Below are 22018 nucleotides of genomic sequence, written 5' to 3' on the forward strand. Positions count from 1 at the left end.
TTGTCCCCAGGCTGAAAGGCGTTCTGCTGGGTCTCCGTCGAAATCCATCAGCAAAACTCGCCCCCACTGTCACTTGGCAGGTGGCCAGTCCTGCCCTCCATCAGGGTAACGTCCTTGTGGGGGGCCCCCACGGGGTGCTTAGGGGACTGATGTCATCTCATGGGAGGCTATGAGGGCTCCCAACATGTGATGGCAAGAAATCTTCACCAGAACCCCTTAGTGCTGAATCCCTCTTGTCCTATCCCCACTCGTGGGGTCCCAATGGTGCTGTGGACCTCCATTTTTCTCTGCCCAGGTCCAGGAAGCTCAAGGGGATTTGAGAGTGCAGGAACTTTCCCCCTGAGATCAGCTGTGTCCTTTGGCCAGTGCTGGCTGCCAGCTCCAGCCGTGGCAGTAGGATGTGGTTCCCAGTGGGTGTGTTTCCCCACAGCAGCACCCAGACTCCACAGCTCCCTTTCCTTTCTTTCCTTCCCTTTGCTGCAGGATCTCCTCCCAGCACCAACATCGTGGAGACCCTTGTCATGGATAAGCAAGAGGCAAGAGTCCCAAAATCAAATGCAAACATTAAAAACAACAAATGAGTCAGGAAGTCAGCCCAGGGCTGTCCCAGCATGCCCAAGGCAGTGGGTCTCCATGGTGCGGTGGCTGCTGTCACTCAACAAGGAGCCGGGTCCCAGGTTAAAGGCAAGGGCCCATCACAGGATCTTCCTGCAGGGTGGGAATCAGCCGTGGCAACATAAGCAGTATCCTCAATGCAAAAGGATGGAAACTGGCATTTTCCTACCCACGGGGAAAGCTATAAACCAGCCTTAACAAAAAACCACGATGAAACAAAGTGGAGGTTTGGGTTTTTTTTTTCCCCTGGAGCAAACCACATTTTTGGCTGTGAAAAAAAAAAAAAAATCTCCATAGTTGGTCGTCTTTGTGGTAGCAAAGGGTGGTGAAGAGTTTTGGCCCTGATTCCCCTGCCCCATGTAGGGATACTTCAATCTGAACAGGGATGCACCCCCTCAGTGTTGATGAGGCCCTGATTCCACAGGCACCGATGCTCCTCCATAACTCTGCTTCTGTGCTTAACCCAGCAGGTTATTATTTGTTTTTGGGAGGGGCAGCATATCCCCCAATTGCATATTACATTGAAACCTCCGGATTTCAAAGTGAAGTGTTGCAAGGAGGGAAAGCCACATCAATGCACACACATATGCATACACTTTCACACCTGGATGGACAAAGGTCAGAGTCCTGCTTGTCCACGAAGATTTCTGACCTTCCATTCAAGATGAACTGGACAGGGAGGACTGTATTTCCTTTTGGGATGATTTTTTTTGGAAGTCCACAGATATTTTCTGGGGGTATTTGTGCCATTGCAGGATCTGTGTTTCCCTCCCCAGCTCATCTCCAGACACAAAGCCAACAGTGTCATGCCTCCTCCCTTGCTGAAATCTGCCTGGAATAGGGGCAGTCATTTGAGATGGAAATCCAATCAACTCAAGTGAGTCCCAGCAATATGGGGAGGACACTGGAGGACTGCAAGGGGAACGCTGGTGGCCACAAGATTTTCTCTCAAGACCCTTCAGAAATCAACTAGCTAACACCAAAAAAAAAAAAAACAACCTGCCCAAAACCCATACTTGGAAAATCACGAACTTGGAGAGCTTCCTACATCAGGGTGACCTCTGCTTGTGGCAGAGGGGTGCAGGCAGCGTTGGGGAGAGGTGCAGGTTGGCAGAGTGGCCATGGCTGGTTTGTCTCTGGCTCTATCCTTTCCTTGCTGAGTCCTTGTTGTCAAAAGGCTGTTGTAGATTCCGAGTCCTCAGTTTCTTCAGAGTTTATTTTTCTCTCTTCTCTTTTTTTCCTTTTCTCTTCTCTTTTTCCTTTTCTCTTCTTTTCTCTTTTCTTCTCTTTTTTAATTTTCTTTTTTCTTTTCTCTTTTTTCTTTCTTTCTCTCTTTTTACTTTTCCTTTCCTTACTTACCTTCTTTCTTTCTTTCCCTTTCTGGTTTTTTTTCATTTTCCTTCCTTTCTCTTTTTTCTTTTCCTTTCTTTTTTCGTCTTACATGAGATGAAAGGAATTGGAGTCCCGGGGCGCAGGGAGGTGCAGAGGGGAGGGTGGAAGGGAGTCTGGGTAGATAGTGATGGGGCGGAGGGAGGGGATGCGGCTTCACTCCACATTGCTGCTGTCGAATGCGTGGCACTGCAGGTCTCCGCTCAGGAAGTCAGTCCCCGGCAGCTTCATGCCGTACTTGTCCACACACCAACACAACCCACGCTTCCGACCTCGGGAGGGCTTGCACTGGGGAGACACCCAAGGGCAGAGATTAGGAGTTGGCCCCCAAACACTGTGGCTTCCTCCCTTGGGATCAGGCCTCGCCTCTTTCACACCAGTGATGCAATCCCCTGGGTAGGATCTGGCTCCTGCTGTCTGCTTTTAGCACATCCCCATCCCTGCTGCTACCCCAGCCCAGGGTTCTCTGAATTTTCTCCCTCCCTCACCAGCTCCTTCAGGATGCTTGCTTCAGGCCAGATGGCACTTGGAGCCATCAGCAAGGCCACCCACCACCAAATGTGTCTGGAGATGCTTTCAGCAACATCCCAACCAACCCAGCAGAGGAAAAACCTCCATCCTTCCCACGGAGGGCAGCAGCAGAGAAAAGCCTTCCTGGATGGGGAACATCTTACCTGCTTCCTCTTGTAGAAGCCCTTGCGGTCGCAGTTGGGGAGGTGGACAGCGCGGGGCACCATACGCTGGCTACCCTTCAGCTCCTGCAGGGACGCCTCCATATGCCTGCGGCACGGGCCCTGCACACAGGGAGATCAAATGTGAGAAGGAAAGCACCTCACAGAACCTCCCAGCTGCAAAAGCCCCCAGGTCCCCCCCACTAGTACCCATTTCCCTGGGGTAAATGCCCTCCCACAGTCACCTTCCCATGGGAGTCCCATGGAGGGAAGGTGAAGGCACCCACCAGCTCAAACTCCTGCCGGAGCTCGGGGATGACGACACGAGGGTGAGCTGTGTTCTCGGCCATGCCCACGAACTTGGCCAGGGTCAGCTTCTTCCGGCGGTCCTTCTTCAGGGCTTCAGCCTTGAGCTCAGAGAGGCGCCCGTGCTTGGGCCGGTAGGCCTTGGGCGGGTAGGTCTCCTCCGTCATCTCTGACGTAGTCGGCTCCTCATGCTCCCGGGACTCCCGTTCTGCAAGGGAAGGGGTACCAAACTGTCAGGTCTCCATGACATGAGTAGGGCTTGCTTTTGCACAGAGAGCCTATTGCCCAACCCCTGAGGAGACCTTTGCACCAGGCAGGATGAAAACAAATAACCAAAGAAATCCCCTTCCCAGCTGCTGCCTACAGCCCTGGCTTTATCCCACTGTGTGGGACTTCACAAGGTTTTTGTGTGACTTCAGAGCTCGGGACAGGAAGGTGTCTAGAGTGCATGGAGGAGTTGGAGGTCTAGGATGCATTTCTACATACAAGGGCCATCATTGTTTTTGTGGAAAAAGACCAGTGTGAGGGTGATCCTACCTCCAGGAAGGGTCAGATGACGCATAAATGAGGCAGAGAAGCCCCTGTTTATCCATGCTGAGAGGATTAAGTAATGAATTCGTACTTCACCCTGCCTTGAGAAGGCAAGAGCAAAAGCCAGGAATGCTTGAAGATGAGACAACTCCAAAGCCAAGGTCAATCACTCAGCACAGCCAGCATGTGGCTGGGCAGGCACTTCAGCAGTGATACCAAAGATGCAGCTGACAAGCGCTGGGACCTCCAGGGTCCTCAGCTTGCAGCCCCACTCATGGGACCAAACCAGCTCCCATCTGCTGGCACACACCAAGCAGCCAGCAAAGCTAAGGGTAACACTGCCAAGCAATGCTGCCTGACTGCCACTGATGGTACTGACAGCAAAGGGGGACCATGTTTAGGCTCTGTCCGTGGCACTCATCTTCCTGTAGACCCCCCAGCATAACCTCTGCTGGCAGGATGCAGTCAGGAGCTCTGTGCAGTTATATATAGGAGCAAGCTGGTGACAGTCTAAACTTAGATGACTTGTGACATTTAGTACAACCACCAGAGTGAAAAAGGGTTATTTCTTGATTAAATTTGCATACAGTTTAAAGCTCCTGAAGTTCCCGGTCTCCTGACCCCTGGATCCCCAGAAGTCCAGTGCTGATGACAAGTCTGTGCTGAGACCAGCAAGTGACCATGAGGAAACTCACTGCAGCAGAAGGAAAAGCATCATAGTAGCTGGAATCTGTTGCTGAATTTCTTGCAGTTTCTATGCCAGTGAAACCCAGCTCATCCCCTCCTAAAGGAGGGAAAAAGACTCAGGATTAAAATAAAAGCAGAGATATGCCCCCAACAAGGCAAACAGCATTCTTCCTGCAGACCGACTGCTTCCTGGAACCCAGATGCAGCACCAGAGGGAGAAAGGTGACAAGGATGCTACTGCTGCACAGGGATGTCTGAGGATGCCCAGCGGGGGGGACAGACGAGACGCTCAGTGGCAGATGGCAGTGCCAGACTGTCACACACACCTCATCTGCAGGGTTTGGAGGTGACCAAGCAGACGGGCTGGTCACTGGGTGACCAGGCCAGTCACAGGTCCCAGTCTCCTACTCCTCCTTGCCAAGGTGACCTTGCACTGTCCCAGCAAAAAATGGAAAGTTTCTGCTGGCCACTTATTTATTACAGTGGCCCTTTGTTTTTTCTGTTTCCACAAGAGCAGCATTGGATCTGCATCCCCAACTCGACACCCTAACAACTGCTCAGAGCAACAAAAACAATTCCCTGCACCATCTGCAGGACTCACGTGGCTCCCCAGGATGGGATCATTTTGCCATTTTGCCTCATGATGCTCATATGCTTGGGGTTTTATTCCTTGCTGCAGGACTCAACTGCCTGCACAGATCAGGGCTCCTCTACTCTAAGAGGATGACAGACAGGGGATAGAGAAGAGATTGAGTAAACTGGGAATTACTCCCCAGAGAATGAAACAATACAAGGTGCAGCCAAAGTACATCCTTTACCTCAAAAGATATTGTGGCAACTCAAGGTCCAAAAGAAGAACAGAGGCATCTGCAGTGACTAAGCCCTACTTATGGCAATGAAACACGCTGTGTTCTGTCCCAGGAATTCCCTCTGGCACCCACATCCAGGGCTGGAGAAGGCGCTGCCAAAGTATCTCCCTGGGCTGCCCTACAGTAATAAGGGGAGGGAGGTTTCACATTGGTTCTGGCAACCCCCCAGCAGCACAAGAGGAGCATAGCTCATTACCTCTGCAATAACAAATAAGTGAGGCACAGCTTCTTAGGGCAATCCTAACAAATAAAAACAAATAACAAATAAAGGGTACAAGGCAGTGAGGATTCAGTCAGAAAAACAGTACAGGGTGTCCAGTCCCCAGGACTCACCATGCAATGGGTGTTTGCAGCAGCTCAGACTGCTCACAAGGTCAGCAGCTTTACCCTCTTGCAAGCACCTTATCCCTCCTCTCCTTAAAGCTGCCAGCAAGCCAGAGTGAGCTGAGGACTAACGTGGGGCCCTTTCAGCAAGGAGAGATGGGAGCCACAGGATCCCTGTGCTCTTGCAACTGATGTGCACTAAAAGCTGCTGAGATCCCAGCCCGAGTCCAGTGCTTTCTGCAGGGCTGAAAAACCACCTGGAACTGACCCCTTCACTGTCCCTGGCATGTATGTGCTCCCCCTCAAGTGGGAACATTCACTTGGGAAGTCATACAACAAGGGATGGAAGTGATGGGATTCCTTCATCTGTGACTCAGCAGTGGTGTCTAGTTTGGGTCTTTATATCCCAGTGACAACTCCACGGATGCCTTGAAGGGATCCCTTTCCTCCACCCTCTAATATTTTTTATAGCCTAATTTCCTCCAACAACAAAGCTGACACAACCCCTTCTTCTAACAAGCCAATTTTGACAAACTGAAGGGCAGAGGTCTCTGACAGAAACTCCTGACAAGCTCTGGGCAGCTGGTAAGGGACCTTCCCAGTGCCAAGAGGAGAGGAAAAGGCAGAGCTGGGGCATGCAGCACCCATGCAGCCCCTCCCTTCTCTTCCTGGCTGGCCCACCCACATCAACCTGCAGCTGCCCACTGCCACCAGGACCAGACACACATGCCAGCATCTCTAGAGCTCCTGCACGCACATGCCCATCCTCACCCACCAGCTCATTCATTAACCTTTGTCTGCCCCCAGGCTGGCTCATGGCAGGCAGCATTGGCATCGCTGTGCCTCTGTGCCTGAGGACGTGCTGGCAGAAGCAACGTCCTCAAATGAGTCCTACTTGTGTTTAAGACTCAGCAAGGAGGCTGGCGTTCCTCCTCCTTCACTGTCAGGTTCTGGCCTGCCGCACAGCCCCTTCCTGCCTACTCCCATCCGCCTGCCAGCCTGGTGACCCTCTGCAGAGGCAGAGCTGCCTCTCAGGGGGCACAAGGCACAGACAAAGCACGCTGCATCCCTGTGGGCATAGGGCAGGAAGTCCCTACTCATGGTGTCCCCAGATGAGGGACAGTGGGAAACAGGAGGTGGGTGGCTTGCCCAGCTCCAGTCCTTCTCCCCACAACTCAGGAGGAGATCACCTCTCAGTAGAGGCCCCAAGCTTACTGGCACAGAAAAATGACACAAAAGAATTACACTGCTGGCCAAGCCGAGGATGCCCGGCTAGCTTGGAGGTGGCACGTGGGCTGCAGCAACCTCAAAGGGATGTTGACCCTACAGCCAAGGCAGGAGACTGGACTCAACTCAGAGCCACCCCATGGCTTCACGTCTGGTGTGATCCACTGTTGCCCAGGGAAAGAGGGGCAAGCATCTGGAAAGGCTCTTGACCCAGGCCAGGCCAAAAGGACTGTGCTGTTGATGTCTTAATCCATGAGCCCTGGGAGGCAGAAAATACCCACAGCAGAGTGTGAGCTGTCCTCTGCCCTGGGCTGAGGGCATAGTGTCTTCTCCCCACTCCAGGCTAGCCAGAGGAAGCTCCCTAACAGGAACCATTGCCAACCATTCCCTGCAGAAGGGAAGGGGAGTAGCAAAATGCCAGGCACTGTTTCTGGGAAGCCACAAATTGCTCCTGTCTGGCTGCCTGCTGTCCTCAACAAATACCACTCAGAGCAGACTACACATCGTCCTGCTCCGCATCAAAACCCAGCCTGGTGCTCCTGGGCTTCAGACGTTTTGGACCCATGTGAACTCCCAGTAAGGTAATGGGTGCATCCACACTGGAGAGTGGAGTGTGTGGGAACACTGCATCCCTGCCTGCTGACATTACAGAGTGGAGCACGAAGCTTCTTCCAAATGGCTGGGAGGCTTGAGTTTTTATAACACATTTTCATTGGTTTCTGGCAGAAAGGATCTATTGACTGCTGCTCCTAATGATCCGTGCTCGTTACAGCCACAGCCCGCTGCTAGAGGACTTGCTGTCCTGTTCAACACCACCCCCAAAAGCCACATGCACCTAAGAAGTACATACACAACCACAGCACAACCCTGCTAAACAGCCCTCTTGATTATTATCATGATCATTATTATTTACAGCATAGGCACTAACATAATACACCACTTAAGCAGGAAGGTGTTGGAGAAAGACTTAATGGGGATCTCAACTAAAACTCTAGCACAGGAACAACACAAATGTCACTGGTGGAGACCTTGAGAATTTACCCAGTCTGTCCTCTGTCCCCAGACTCAGCCATCTCTGTGCAGAGGTGCTCATTGCATATGCGGTTTATACAGGAATTATTTTCTTAGGTACCTGGCTGGTAAAAACCCTGGGTATTTTCCCCAGCTGCCCTTCCCATTTGTTGCCACTCCAGAGGAGGGGACATGCTTGACCTACACCGGAATGGGCAGGCAAATTCCTCCCTGACCTGGACTTGCACCTGTGGCCATGATGTGACAATAAAAATTCCTCCTTCCTGGTCAGCACACAGAGACAGCCACTGTGTTTGCATTCTCAAGATGCAGGCAGGGAAGGGATAATGCAGGCAGGGAAGGGATGCAAAGCTAGGAGTGTCATCTCATCTTGCACCCTTTGGCAGCTGGAGAGTACAACTGAGCAAAAGCATTCCTGAGCTCCCGAGAGGCCACCAGACTCAGCCCAGGCAAAAGCCCAGGAGCTTTCACCCGCCTAACGAAGAACAGCTCGTTTACATTCCTGTTGCAGGCACAGCCCCTGGCCCGGTGGTGACCGGCCCCCAGCCCTGCTGGGGTGGTCAGTGGAGGAGCCTAGGCACTGTGCCTGGGCTGGGGTCACTGCTGAGGCCACCGCCCTGGTGAGGTCAGGCAGTGAGCTCAGGCAGCTGCCCAGCCCGAGGCCATCTGGCACCAACTGGAGGTGGAGCAGCCAGGGCTGAGGATGGAGGCTCCAGCCAGTCCTTCCACTAGCCCAGGGTGTTGTCTGCTGGAGAGCCAGCTGCAATATGCCTTGGACTTTGAACGAACTTTTGTGCTTTGGTGGGGTCTCGGCATCAGGCCGGTGCAGTCTGTCTGGTAAGGACTGGCAAGGGAGCATGCTGGTAATACTTGCAGGTGATGAGAGGCTCAGAGGAGACACCACACACCAAGAACACAAAAACAGCAGCCCTGCTGGGACTGCCACCCCACCTCCCACAAGTCTCAGAAATGTGCAACAGACACTTAAAACAAATCTATGTCACATAACACCTGAATGCTAACACTGAGGTGCTCTGCATGGTCAAACTCCATGTGTAAGTCATTGCAGAGATGCTGCACCCTCCAAAATGTGACCAGCCCCATCATTTGGCTTGGGTGTTGATTTTAGGGTGGAACGACATATCTCTGGAAACTCCAGTCTCTTCTCCTGTGACTCCAATGATCACACTTAGGCCTCCAAACATCTGAAGTTAAGAAAAGGTAACTCCCACCACCTCTTCAGTCTTGGTCCCCTTGCAGCCTGTGATGTAGTTCCCATGGGCCAAGCTGTTTTGCAGACACAGGAGCAGTAGTAAGAAAACGCACACCATATTTCCTTCCCTGGGAATTAGGAACTTCAACAGCTGCCAAAGGCAACAAAACACTTTTGTGATTTGCAGAGTGTGGAAGAAAGTCTTCAGCAATCAAAGCACTGTGAAGTGCTCTCAGAAACACCCACTCTGCCCCACCACACCCAGTCACCTACCAAAGACAGATGATCAGAATCCAATCACTCCACCGCTCAAAAGCCACACAAACTTTTGGAAGAGGGGCTCCAGGGTATTCCAGTATCTTATATCCCTGTGACAACATGGTGGAAGTTGATGAGACTTGTTCACTCCCTTGTTCCACTGAGACACCTTTTAAGGGAAGGATATGGATCAGCAAGACCAAGCTCAGAGAAGAGATGGAAAAGCATCCAGAGAGCTGGCTTGGAAGGCTAGGACTTATCTCCATTTTATTAAGCCAAGAGCCAGGAGGATCCCTGAAGAGCCTCAGAGAGCAAGCACTGATGGCTGTGGCCTTTTTTTTTTAAGTTATTGTATGGGCTTTGCTGAACTAGCCTGGAAGACCAGCTCTTTCTCAGGTGAGTAATGTCTCCTCAGCAGAAACCTGTGGATGCAGATTCTGCTGTATCAGCCAGGGCTCACCTGCAGAGCGTGAATATCAGGTGCTTGGGCTGCCCCCAGGTTCACACAGGATTCATGGGAAAGGGAGATCATCATCCTGATGACCTCGGAGTCCTCATACAGAGCTGGATGGGGGAGAAATGCAGCTCGGCATGTGGGAAAGGAGCTCTCAAGAGAACCAGCTCATGTTTTGGTCTGCTCTGGAAGTGCAGGACCTATCTGTAGGAGCGGATCTCTGGATCAGCATGACTTCTCCGCAGTGCCAGCAAATGCCATGGAGGTGGGAAAGGTACAGCTATGGGAACTGGAAGCTTAAGGAAGGATCTGTGTTGCTAGGTGCCAAATGGTGCTTTCCTTAGCTGCCCTTCCTTGCTGCAGCCACAAAATAAAACTCTCTGAGAGCAACTCTGTAGAGCAAGGAGAAAAGCAGGTTTGGATATGGGGAGCTTCATGATGGAAGCTCCTTCCCTACACATTGCTAGTTGTTAGTTCAGCAGTCTCCAAGCACCCATGTTGTGCTGGAAGAGCCAAGCTTGGGCACCAGCTGATGGGCTAGACTGCTGCTGCCTTGAGATGTAAAAGCAAAGACTGGGGCTGAACAGGAGGTGTTGTCTTTGTCTCTTTCCAAGGAGTTCCCAAATCTGTTTACAATCAGTTCTCCATGCAGGTGTGGGAGTTTGCAATGCACATACAAGACACACCAAGACCAGGTGAGGGTCTGAGTCAACAGGCAGCACACAGCCAGAGACTCTAGGTTCTCATGACAATGATTTCTGTCCAAGAGACAACCCAAAATATCTAACCAATAAAAGAATTGGGAAACTTTCCAGAGTTTTGCCCTCCAGTAAGATGATGAACAAACCTCCATCCATTTCAATTAAATGATGCTGATGTGCACCATCTTGCAAAATTGCAGGCACTCTGTTGCTAGCTAACTTTGTTCAGGAAATGTCAGGCTGATACAAGCAGCTATCTTCCAGAGAACTGAACTGGCAAGTGGAGGGGAAGGAAGTTTTTCAGGACTAGATTTATATCAAGAAGCTCCTGTTGCTGATGCACTGATGATAGGAAGATAAAACATATTTCCTTCACATCATCTGGAGACTGCAGATGTTCCCCATTCCATATGCCGAAACTGCAGAAGAAGCTGAGAGCTGAATTATGACCCACAGAAATTTAAATAAATCATCTTTCAATATTAGAGTGACCAAGATATATTTTTCCTTCCTGGAAAGCATGAAATAATTCAGCCTTTCTTAGTCTTGCATCTTTTCCAATAAATCCACCCTAGAGGCAGATTTCCTTGGTTGCAATAAAGGAGGCAAAACCCATACCAAACTGCCAAGAAACTAAGAGTAGAAAAGAGCAAAGAAGGAAAACTCAGAGAAGACTGCATGACAGTCTCTGCCTAACTAACAATAAAGGTGAGGAAAATCTGGATTAGTTCCTAAAAGGCATAATTGAATTGTTTACCAGCAGTTTCTCCACAGGGCTTATTTGTGGCAAAAAGATGAGAACACACATGCTTTAACATTTTCTGAATGAAAACAAAAGGTTGGTTGTTTTGATCATCTGGCCACCAGAGATGACTTGGAAAAAATCTTACTGTGCTGTAGAAATGAAGGAGGTGTGATGGGTTGGAAGAGAACCCTAACAGTGTCCATCAACTATCATTATTGTATGAAAAAAAAGCAGGAAGAGGGACTTTTTTGGATGCAGGTAGCTCAGTGACAGCAATGGAGGAAGTGTAACTAGGGAGAAGGAGTAGGTAATTTGCCCTCTTGGACTATGTGGGGCTTGCCTTTAAAACTCATGTGAAGACTGGTATCAATATACATGAGACATCAAGAAACCTGGAATTAAAAGCAGGTGCTGCCAAGATGCCAATGCAATTTTGGTTTCTGAACCCAAGTATTACTAATCATAGTAGAGTCAGGCCTTAGAAGCTGACCCATAACCAAAAGAGTGCTGCTGGTGACTATCAAGAGCTGGGAAGTCAGTGTGGATATTGTAGCTCCTTACCTTAGGAACAGTACAAAATTAAGAGGAAACTCCTGTATTAAAGGAGAGGATCCTGAGAAAAGGATGTCCTACCAAAAATGTGGTCACTACAGGTTATGCTAAGCTCTCTGGCCTGCTTACGGATGAAGGCAACTTTTGCCTTTTGGACAGGGTTTTGAATCTGATTTTTTTCATGTTGAGCAGAAGTTTTAACAAATGTCCTACTGGAACTGACTCCGGGAAACGCTACTCCCACCAGAAGCTGGTGGCCTCCGTGCCCAGATCTTTCTCCACAGTTGGTTATCGAGGGTCTCTGTTGGCCTCAACAGCAGTCAGGAACTGGAAGAGCCAAGAAAGTCAAACCCCTTGCCCACCACAAAGAGAGAGGAAAAGGCACATTAAGGTGGAGTGTGGAGATGCACCTGTGTCAGGTGTTGGACAAGAACTGCTACAATGCCAAAAGTATTTCAGGTGTGCAGCTGTGATTAATCCAGCCTAGCCTGGATTAACTTCTAGGCCTTCCGCCTCACTTTCACAGTTTTGCCTTAAACCAGATAGAAAAGCTGTGTGAGATCATCCATTGCTCATCTCTGTGTCAGCACCAGATGACACATCACCACATGTACCGTCCATCCCGACTATTACCACCTCTGAGGGATGACATTTCCAACCTCTGCCCTCAGGACTCCCTTCTGCCTTAGCTCCTTCTCTCAGAAAGCCTTTGCCTGCAGTAGGCCTGGCTGTTATTTAATCTCTCAGTCCACCTAAATCAGACCACAAAAAAGTACCAGAAGCTTGACATTCACATTCTGACAATATTGATAAGGAGAAATTTGCTCAAGTTTGATCCTAATGGATGAGTCTTGCCTCTCTTAGCCATTTTCCACCCTGTACCACTGCATACATTAGCAATTTCTCTTGGTCCAACACGATGCAAAGATGCTTTTGAATGTTAAAAAACCCCAATGAGTCTCTTGATGTAGAAAAGGGTACAGACCTCCATTTTGGGGTCTGAAGCTCCATGAAAGACAACTAATCACCCCTTGCCACAGATCTGGAGCCTTTCTGGAATGACAAAATCATTGTTGCAGTTCGTTGCTTCTCCTGCAACCTCAGGCCACCGCTGCTTTTACAAAACCAAATAACTGGATGCTGAAATGGCTATGAAATGATACAGAAAATTTCACCCACATCTACTATTTCATCAGGAAAGAAAGACACACAAGTGAAAGCAATGACTGTATATCACTTTGTATTTAGATATAATTAAAGTATCTTAAGACATATATGCAGCTGTGGCAGCAGCATAATTGACTGCTGGACAGGTGTAAGGCATGCAATTCTTCCACAGTAAAACTTTTCTTCTTTTCCACCACCTCCTTTAAATTAGGAAGTGAAAGCCAGGTTCCATAGTTTTCACTGGCTTATTTAATTACAGATTTTCATCATTAGTCTAACACATAACATCTGATTTCTTAAGCATGAATAATAAATGGGTCTGTTGATTTAATCATCTTCTGATGAATCCCATCTGTATTTGGAAAAATAAAATATTTCTACTGTTTTTCTACAAAAAAGAATAATGAATATTAGCCAACTTTGCCCCCCAAAGTTACCTTTCAGAAACATTCCTTCTTCTGTTTAGCTAGGCAATCATTTCCTTAAGTATCTGTCAGGATTACCTTCCTGCCCTTAAATAGCAACCAGACAAGTCATCTCCATCAACATAACAATTATCTCCATCAGCGAGCCAGCTGTGTCCATCCAACAAGCAAACAAACCAAACTGCAACAACAGCCCTCGAGGCCTGAAGCTGCAAAGAGCTCTCCAACTCTGCCAGAGCCAACAGCCTTTGCTTTGGCCCCACAGTCCTTCGAGGACTGAGGCAGCTGGTTCCCACTGAGGAGAGAGGTGCCCTAAAGCCTTTGATTCTCTGGCCCTCAAGGAAAAGTGCTCAGCATCTTGCAGGATCAAGCCCTGACAGGGCATGGTGTGCCCATTTAGAGTGGGAGATACTGACCCCACATTCGCCCATTCTGCATGGAAGAGACAGCAACACTGGGGTGGACTTACAGTGAAAAATGATGGAATATCAGAGGGGTCTGGAGATAAGGGCAATAGTGAGAACAAGTACTTGTGCATGTGCACACAAGAAATGCCCACTGACTTCACAAGCATAAGTTTAACATGCCTCCTCAAAATTTAACCTGTTGACCAGAGTCTCTCTCACACTTGTCCTGGAAACATCAGAAACAGACAGAAGACTTACCAAAACATGCTGACAAATGAGCAAATTTGCCCATGTCAAATCACCAAGAGTCCCAAGTTTCTGCAAACACATTGTGCTGGCCCCTGCTGGGATTAACTTCAAGCAGTGGATTGACATGAACACTAAGGGGTCCCCTCATATCACTTGCATCAAAGAGCCACCTCAAAAACAACATCTTGCTGGGACTCGCCTTGGCTACACAGCCAAAGGAACACAGTGTCTTGTGGGGGTTGAGTGGCGAGAGGATGGGGGATGTCACCAGATGTGACGGGACCCTTCCAGGTTGACCCAAGGCATGAATCATGAACTGTGCCCAGTGATCTTAAATGGGCAGCCCCATGACCCAGGAGTGCAGGCACAGCTGCTGCCCCACTCCACGTCCCACAGGCAGCCCTATGTATCGCCCTGGGGAGACCCAGTGTGGAGGCTCATGCTCGCTGGACCCAGCGGGCCAGGTCTTAGGGGATTCCAGCATGGGGGGTCAGGCATCCCTCTCCTTCTCACCAGCAGAGCCTCCTCATACTTTTGGCTATTCCTGTCCTGACGACGAACAAATAATATCTACTTTTTCCCTGTAAAAACCCTCCTTATAAATGACTAGGTGGTTATCAGGCTGGCTGCCAGTGAGTTCACACGGCCAAAGATGATCTTTGGATCATCTCTGACCTCTGTGTGCATCGTGTCTTTGGGTCCTATAGCTTCCTCTGGTCAGTGCTGGAGGCTGTTTCTCCTATCCTCAGCTGCTACATCTCAGCAAATGTGCTGTCTTTTCCCAATTCAGTTCTTCTTTCACACCTTCCTGAAGGCCAGTGGTTGCTGCCTGGGCATAGAGAAGTTTGCAGGATCCCAGAGACCTCAGGGCCCCTGGCACCATCTCCTCCACCTATAACACCAGGCACCACTGCCCTGGCAGGTGGACTGGCTGTCCTTTGCAAGTCACAACTTCACACCTTCGCTGTGGAGAATTTGCCCTTATGAAATCTCTTAGTGTATTATCCTAGTCTAGCCAGAAAACACAACCCACCTCCAAGCACGGGGTGAGTTTGGATCCACACAGCTGGCTGAGAGGAGGACAGATCTTGCATCTATCTCCTTCCTCACCTCCCATTGTTTGATATGCTCACCTGGTGCATCTCATTTCTGAGCCCTCAGTGGGAGGATAGGGTAGGCTGATCTGTATGCCAGTATCTGATCTTGATGGCAAAATACTGATGTGCCAGTCATAACCAGAACCTGCGCATCTAAGAGAGGTTTGTGTGTGCTGCCTAGAAACCATTCTGCCTCCAGAGACAAGACTGCTCCGTGTGTGTGCTTGCACACATTAAATGTTTATGCAGGCATGTGTGGGCGTGTGAACACGGGTACATGTGTGCATATGCTCACATGCATATCTTCCCTGTGCACATCAATCCTGCTGCTCTGCAGCACACACTGAGGGACAGGTGTGTTCCAGCCAAATTCTCCACTTACGTCTGGCCTTGAATTTGTGCCACTAAGTGCTTGGGGGGAAAAAAAGCAGCCAGGATTTGGTGTGCCATGGGCACTTTTATCTGCTCTACAGCTGTTCTTAGCTCACCCCGCCGAGCAGAGGACGGCAAGCCCCGGAGGGGCTGAGGTTCCCGCCACCCTTCTCAGGCTGCTCCCAGGCCTTTCAGTTTGCATGAAGAGCTTTGGGAAACGCTGCTGTAGCAGCTCCCGCAGCTGCTCCTGCATCTGCGGCTCTTTCGGCCCGGGGCGAGCAGAGCTTCCAGCGGTCGTTAGGAGGAAGCAGAGCACCGCGCTCCGCCTGCGGCAGCGCCGGCCGCCGCCTCTCCTCCTCTTCCTCCCCCCTCCGCCCTGACACGTGCGACAAACTAAGCGACAAAAGACACCGGGGGATGTCTTGAAGCTGGCACAGAAGGTACCAAATCTTTCCTACCCCCTTCTGTCAAGCCTGAGGGGACACCCCGCAGTCAGGCAAACGCTTCCAGTCGCACATGACTGTGCTCATGTTACTGACGTGCCAAAGCCGCGACGATCATCTGGGCACAGGATGCTGCTGCTGCTGCTGCTGCTGCTGCCTATGTGTCGACACAAGGAGATACAATGGCCTCCTCCAGCATTCCTCAAGTTTGCAGAGGCTCCCGTTTGAGACCAGCTCCTGCTCTCCGCTGTGGTGGAGCAGGCTCTGGAGGGGCTCCCTGCACTGACCTGGAGTGGGTCCAGGGCTGCGTGGAAGCTCGGGGCCAGCTCTATCACTCATGCACGCACGCACAGAGCCACGTCTTTTCTCCGGTGAACTCTGCTGGCACTCGGCAGGAATTTCATTTGGATCAACTACTTAATATTCTCCCTCCTTCCTTAGAAACCAGGCTGCTGAAAAATCCTTCCAGCCAAGGCCCCTCCTTTCCTGTTTGAACCACCCTATCCCTTCCTCCCCCGTACACACACACACCGCAGAAACCCAGCTCTTTTGCTGGCACCTGATGGATTTCACTTTTTTTTTTTTTGATATATTGTTATTGTTGTTGAAACTCCAGATCAAAAGAAAAATGAAGATTCTCCTGTTTAGTATCTGAGGTTTTGCAGGCCTGTTGATACTAGCTTTCACCTTGACGGCTCGGAGCTGCTTCGCAATGGACCTGCCGCTCGCACAAACCAGGTCCCTCCCAGAGTGACACACGTGCACAAGATAGTGCATCCCAAGCGCCCTGCTTCCATGACCCCTGCCCTAACCCTCACCCTCATCCCGGATCTCGACATGGAGCTGCCCACCTGCCTCGTCACATCCCCTTTGCTCACTCCTGAAGCTCCACATCCCCAAATGTAGAGCAGGCGAATAAGGGAAGGGGGAATGGGGTGGGGGAAAATATGTTGGGGAGCAATAAAGGATAGCACCAAACACAAGCTGCAGGAAATTTGGGCTCGGCAGCAGTCCTCCTCCTCCTGTCAGCTGACGCAGCAAAGATGATTTTCTTAGGGCTAATTCTGCAAACCCCCCCCTTCCCCTCCTGGTTATCGTTGGCTCACGGTTTCATGAGGAAACTTGCCAAGTCTTGGTCGCTTTCTAGAAAGAGAGCAGGAACAAGAGAGAAGGAAATATTTGACAACCTTTGTTTTTCCATGAGCCTTTTTAGGGCAGCAGGCTCCAATCTGTGCCCTCCACTCCCCGGTGCTCAGCCTGACCTTGCTGTCTCAGCAGGAGGAAGTCTGGCAGGAGCACAGGGGAGAAAAATGGAAAGAGGTGGTATATTTCAAAGGAAACCTAAACAAAACAGAGAAAACCCAGAATCCTGCAGGCTGTGCCATAAATGAAGCTCATTCATATTTTTTTACCAGGAACAGTCAATTGCAGACGTGATGTTTGGCTTTCAGTGAAGGACAGTGTCTGTTGTGGCAGGAAGGACTACAGGGACCATCCTGTCAGTACCTACATATCCATCTACTTAAAACAAGCCCTACTAAGTCTCTTTAATCCCACACTTGCTTTCATTTCAGACCTCTCAACAAACCAGGAGGACATTCTGCTCATTACCTCTAGCATTCCTCAGTACCACTGTTCCCAGCATACATATGAGGAAACTGCACAAGCATCTCGTCCCCGGGCAAGACATCTGCTCTACAGGAGACCAAAGCCTGGTCTCCCAGGCTCTGGCTCTTGCAGTGCTGCTCGATGCATTTCCACCTTGTCCATAAGGAGGAAAGCATCTGCAATTTTAAACTTGGCCAGCACAAGAGCAGAAATAGATAGAAATGCAGTTTGATCTAGTCCTCACCACTGTAACATAGTTTATTTTGCAGAGTGCCGATTTTTTCTCAGCGGTTCGCAGCTCAGGGCCAATTTTGGTCATTGATAGATGGGAGGGCCAGGCCAGCTTCCCCAGCACACGGTCCCTGTGCTGCTGGCCAAACTGGCATAGGCCAGAAAGTTCAAGTCAAACTTCATTTCTTTTCTTGCCCTGTTGCTTAGAAACATGCCTATGAAAATATACTTTGTTCTCACACACTACCAGTTGAATGCCAAGTGACTTTTTTCCTCTCTCCCATCCTCAGGAATTCCTGATTTATTTTTTATTTCTTATTTGCAATTGCATAAATCTCAAGAGGAGCCTGCTGGTCTCCTGTGGCTTCTTGCAGCAGCCTTTCCAATCCAGGCTCATCTGCTGTCTGCGAACAAAACGTGTCAAAAAGAAGCCCCTGTGGCATTCAGGGAGTCCCAACTGGAAGTGCAGGTGGTGCCAGGGGGTTGGTTTGCATGACAAACCTGCCGCTGCTTTACTGTCCCTCTCCTTGTTCATTCAACCGGTGTTCCCCATCCCAAGAAAATCAAAAGCAGTGGAATTACAAGGGACCTGGCTAAAATTTTCACACAAAGCACCTGCTAAAGGACCAGTTTCTTAGGGAAGTGCAAGGCAGGTGAAACAGAAGGAGATTCATGCTGGGAGCCAAGCGCCAAAGCTTTTTCAGGTGTTTGTATGGGGCACCTTCGGCACAGGTGCAAGGATGGGCCCTGCTCTCCTGCTGGGTTTCAGCTGCATGGCTTTGCCTTCCCGACCACACCACCTGCCCCTGCCACGAACACACACGTGCAGAGTAAATAAACACCAGGATGACGCGCTCCGGGATACTTCGCCTATCTCCGCTGACGGCGGTAACTGCCCAGCTTCCTGGGCTCCATGGCAGGAACGTGGCTCCTGGCCTCGCCCTCTGCTCCCTGTGCAGGTCGGCTCCCAACCCTCATCCCTTCCAGCCACCCTTCAAAAAACCAAGCTCAGCTTTGCTGTTTCTGGCTGATTAAAGAGAGTTTGGACATCTGATGTCATTTGAGGGAGGGGGGAAGTTACTACACACAGAATTTGGTTTTGCTCTGAAGGATGGAGCATAGCAACACAACCACTGCCTGCAAGCAGCAAAGGGGAAAAAATAATAAAAGCATCAAGATTTATTAGGTGCTAGAAAGGAGAAAAGGATTCTTGTTGCAGATGCTTGCTAACAAGTAGAAATGACTTTTTCATGGACCAAAAAAAGTGAGGGTTTCTGTTTCGTTTTTTTTTTTGCCAAGTGGTCCCCCAGACATACGGACACCCTCCCCTACCTCCCCTTCACACCGTGGCAGAAATACAGATGTATTTGGAAGAATATAAGGAATCTGTCCTCACATGAGCTACAGGATCCAGAAATGGGAGTGAAATGAGTGCCAAAATGAAGGAGCGCTTTCTTTCATGCTTTTGTCACGTGCAAGGTGCAAACATTTCAGAAACTTGGCATTGCACTGGTGCTGCTGTGCTTGCCTTCATGCTTGCTTTTAACCTGTTCTTTCCCGTTATTAGCCACACCACCATTATTTTTTGCAAATGCATATCCTGTCCCTAATGCACCTGCTCTCTTCACCTCCCTGAGCTAAAACCCATCGCCCAACAAAGAGGTCCAGCAGCTGGCAGACAGAAAGTGCAGGCTGTAGTGATTCCAAGGAGGAAGTGTGAGGCAGAGCAACAAACCTGGGGGTGGCTGAGGACTTTGGGAATGGGGCTGTTGGTTGTAAGGAGATGCCCTGCTCTCCTCTGTACTTCAATCTGCAGAGATCAGTTCAGGCCCCAGAGCAAGGTGGAGGATATGGTGATAGACAGGTGTCAGGGAGAGGGCTGAAGGCAGGGATGCAGGAAAGATGTAAAGGATGCAACTGGGGAAGGACTGGGATGCAGCTGTGACTAAGAAGGTGCATCTGGGAAGGGGGGAAAGAAAACCTTTCCACTGGAGATGGGGCAAACAAGAGGCAATGATGGAAGGCAGGGTGGGGGAGGCTGTGAGATGATGCAACAGGAGGTTTGACCGGAGCACAGATGGAAAGGATGGAAAAAGTGGCAGGGGGCATGGAAGAACAGTTAGGGGGATGGAAGAGTACCCACAAAAATGGAAAAGCAGCGGGTGTGGGTGGAAGAACAGCTAGAAAGATGTGAAAGTAGCTGGAAAGGTGGAAAAGCAATAGAGGGGTGAAAGAGCAGCCAGGGGAAGTGGTAGTGGAGCAGACAGGAAAGATGGAAAAGCAACTGGGAGCTTGGAAAAGTTGCTCGTGGAGGGGGTGGGGAGAAGAAAGAATGGGGAAATAGCTACAAAGATGGAACAGCAGTCAGAGTGTGTAACTGTGTGAGAGAAAGAGAAAAGTCAGGCAGAAAGACAGAAAAGTAGCCAAAAAGATGGAAAAGCAGCTGGTGGTAGTGCAGGGGAATGGAGGAGCCGGGAAGGCGAAAAAGCACACGGCGGGGGAGGGGGCTGGAAGCGCAGGCGGGGGGAGGGTGGGGATGGAAAAGCGGGTGGAAAGATGGAAAAGTAGCCGGGAAGGCGGAAAAGCAAGCGGGGGCATGGAACAGCACCTGGGAAGATGGAAAGGCAGCCGGCGGGATGGGAAAGCAGAGGCGGGGGCAGGGAAGAGCAGTCAGTGGGAGGGAGCAGAAAAGCAAGCGGAAAGATGGAAAGGGAGCCGGAAAGACGGAAAAGCAAGCGGAGGGTCATGGAAGAGCACCCGGAACGAGAGAAAGGAAAACGCAGCCGGGAGCTGGCGGTGGGGTGGAAAAAGCAGGCGGCAAGATGGAAAAGGAACCGGCAAGGCGGATAAGCATCCGGGAGACCTGCGGCTGGAGGATCGGGGTCACTCACCGGCCTTGGCTTGCTCGCGGTAGCTCTTCTCGCTGAGGCAGACGGCGGTGCCGTGCAGCAGGGCGTGCAGCGGCTTCTCCTCGCCCTGGCGCGGCAGGCAGCGCAGCCCGCGGGCGCAGCGCTCGGTGTAGACGCCGCAGGGCTGCCCGGCGGGCAGGGCGCAGGTGAGGCAGCAGCCGCAGCCCGGCTCCTTCACCAGCTCGCAGCCCAGCGGCGGCGGCGGGCAGAGCGACAGCGCCTTGGCATCGCAGGGCTCGCACTGCACGAAGGAGCCCAGGCACCGCGACAGCCCCGGGCAGGCGCCCAACAGCACCAGGAGCCGCAGCAGCATCGCGGCGGGGATGCTGCGGGACGGGGCGCGGGGGGCTGCCGGGAGCGGGCGGCGCTGGCTTTCCGCTTGCCCCTTCGGGGGCCAAAAAAAAAAAAGAAAAAAAAAAGAAAAAAAAAAAGAAAAAAAAAGAAAAAATTACAAGAAAAAATTAAAGAATTTTAAAAAATTAAATTCAGAAAAGGAAGTGCAGCCCCTGCTTGCATGCGCCCCAATCTGGGGTTTATTCTCGGGGTGCGAGACCCTCCTGCTTTTCTTTTGGGGTTGGGAGGGGGGGGACGTCGAGATTTCCTTTTTTTTGTCTTTCCCCCCCCCCCCCCCCGTTTCTCCTTTCAGCTTTTTCTCGCCTCGAAAGGGGGAATTCGCACCGCGATCCGCGGGAGCGCAAAGAAGAGGGAGGGAAGGAGGGGGGAAAGGGAGCGAAGCCTGCAGGGGTTGCACAGCCTACAGGTTGCAGGGGGAGGCGTGGGGGAGCAGGGGGTTTGGGGAGGTGGGACGGCGATTTCACACACTCACTCACTCACTCACGCACACACACTTCCCAAAGGGCTGGGAGGAGGCAGGTTGGGAAGGGAGCAAAGTTCCTTGAAAACCAGTGTCCTGCTAATAATGCATCAAAGCAGTCAGGAGGAGAAAAAAAAAAAAAAAGAAAACGCAGGAGAAGGAAGAGGGGATGCAAAGCTCCCCTCCCCTCCCTCTTCTTCTGAAGGAGAAAAAGTCTCTCCCGACGCAGCGAGCGTCTGGGAAGCTTGGTATGAAGCAAAGTTGTGTTTCGATCGGCTCTGTTCAACTCTCCCGCTTTCCTCTTCCAAGATTTGCAAAGAAAAAAAAGACCAAAAGAATAATAAAAAAAAAAGTTTTCTGCAAAGTTGGAGTGTTTTGTTGCAAAGTCGGCAGAGGAGCGGTAAAAAATCAGGGGGAAGGAGAAAAAAAAAAGAGGAAAAAAAAATCCACTTTGTAGATCTCCCAACACTTTTCCCCTGGAGAAGTTTCTAAAGAGACTGAATACTGCAGAACAGGCTGTCTTTTAAATAGACTGCCTCTGGCTGCCTGCCAGCCCCTCGCTGCAATTTGAGATCCCAATGACACCTCAGCTTGACTAGGTGCCAGCAGCGAGGGCCCTATCAGTGCGCGCTCGGGCCGTGGGGGTGGGGTACGCGGGCTCCTGACTTCTGGGCTTCAAACCCCGGGCAGTGATCAAGGATAATATTATGAGGAGAGACAAG

The 22018-nt window shown here is 50.6% G+C and overlaps 1 protein-coding gene across 1 annotated transcript; it reads right to left on the reverse strand.

Moving 5' to 3' along the window:
• Positions 1–1978: 1978 nt before the first annotated feature.
• IGFBP5 (insulin like growth factor binding protein 5) lies at positions 1979–21805 on the reverse strand. Its single transcript, XM_039555473.1, has 4 exons — positions 20465–21805; positions 2963–3189; positions 2679–2798; positions 1979–2292 (listed from the first exon to the last, which is right to left on the reverse strand). The coding sequence occupies exons 1-4, from the start codon at positions 20793–20795 to the stop codon at positions 2161–2163; spliced, it is 810 nt and encodes a 269-aa protein (XP_039411407.1). The 5' UTR covers positions 20796–21805; the 3' UTR covers positions 1979–2160.
• Between the last annotated feature and the right edge of the window lie 213 nt (positions 21806–22018).

Source organism: Corvus cornix, chromosome 7 (assembly GCF_000738735.6).
Source record: "Corvus cornix cornix isolate S_Up_H32 chromosome 7, ASM73873v5, whole genome shotgun sequence".
NCBI classification, from domain to species: Eukaryota; Metazoa; Chordata; class Aves; order Passeriformes; family Corvidae; genus Corvus; species Corvus cornix.

Bases quoted from the DNA above. Each gene is read 5' to 3' on its own strand.
- IGFBP5 (XM_039555473.1), bottom strand. From the start codon at position 20,795: ATGCTGCTGCGGCTCCTGGTGCTGTTGGGCGCCTGCCCGGGGCTGTCG. The intron at 3,190-20,464 runs GTGAGTGACCCC...CTTCCCTTGCAG, and splicing joins CCGCGAGCAAGCCAAGGCCG to AACGGGAGTCCCGGGAGCAT. The intron at 2,293-2,678 runs GTAAGATGTTCC...GTGTCTCCCCAG, and splicing joins GCTTCTACAAGAGGAAGCAG to TGCAAGCCCTCCCGAGGTCG.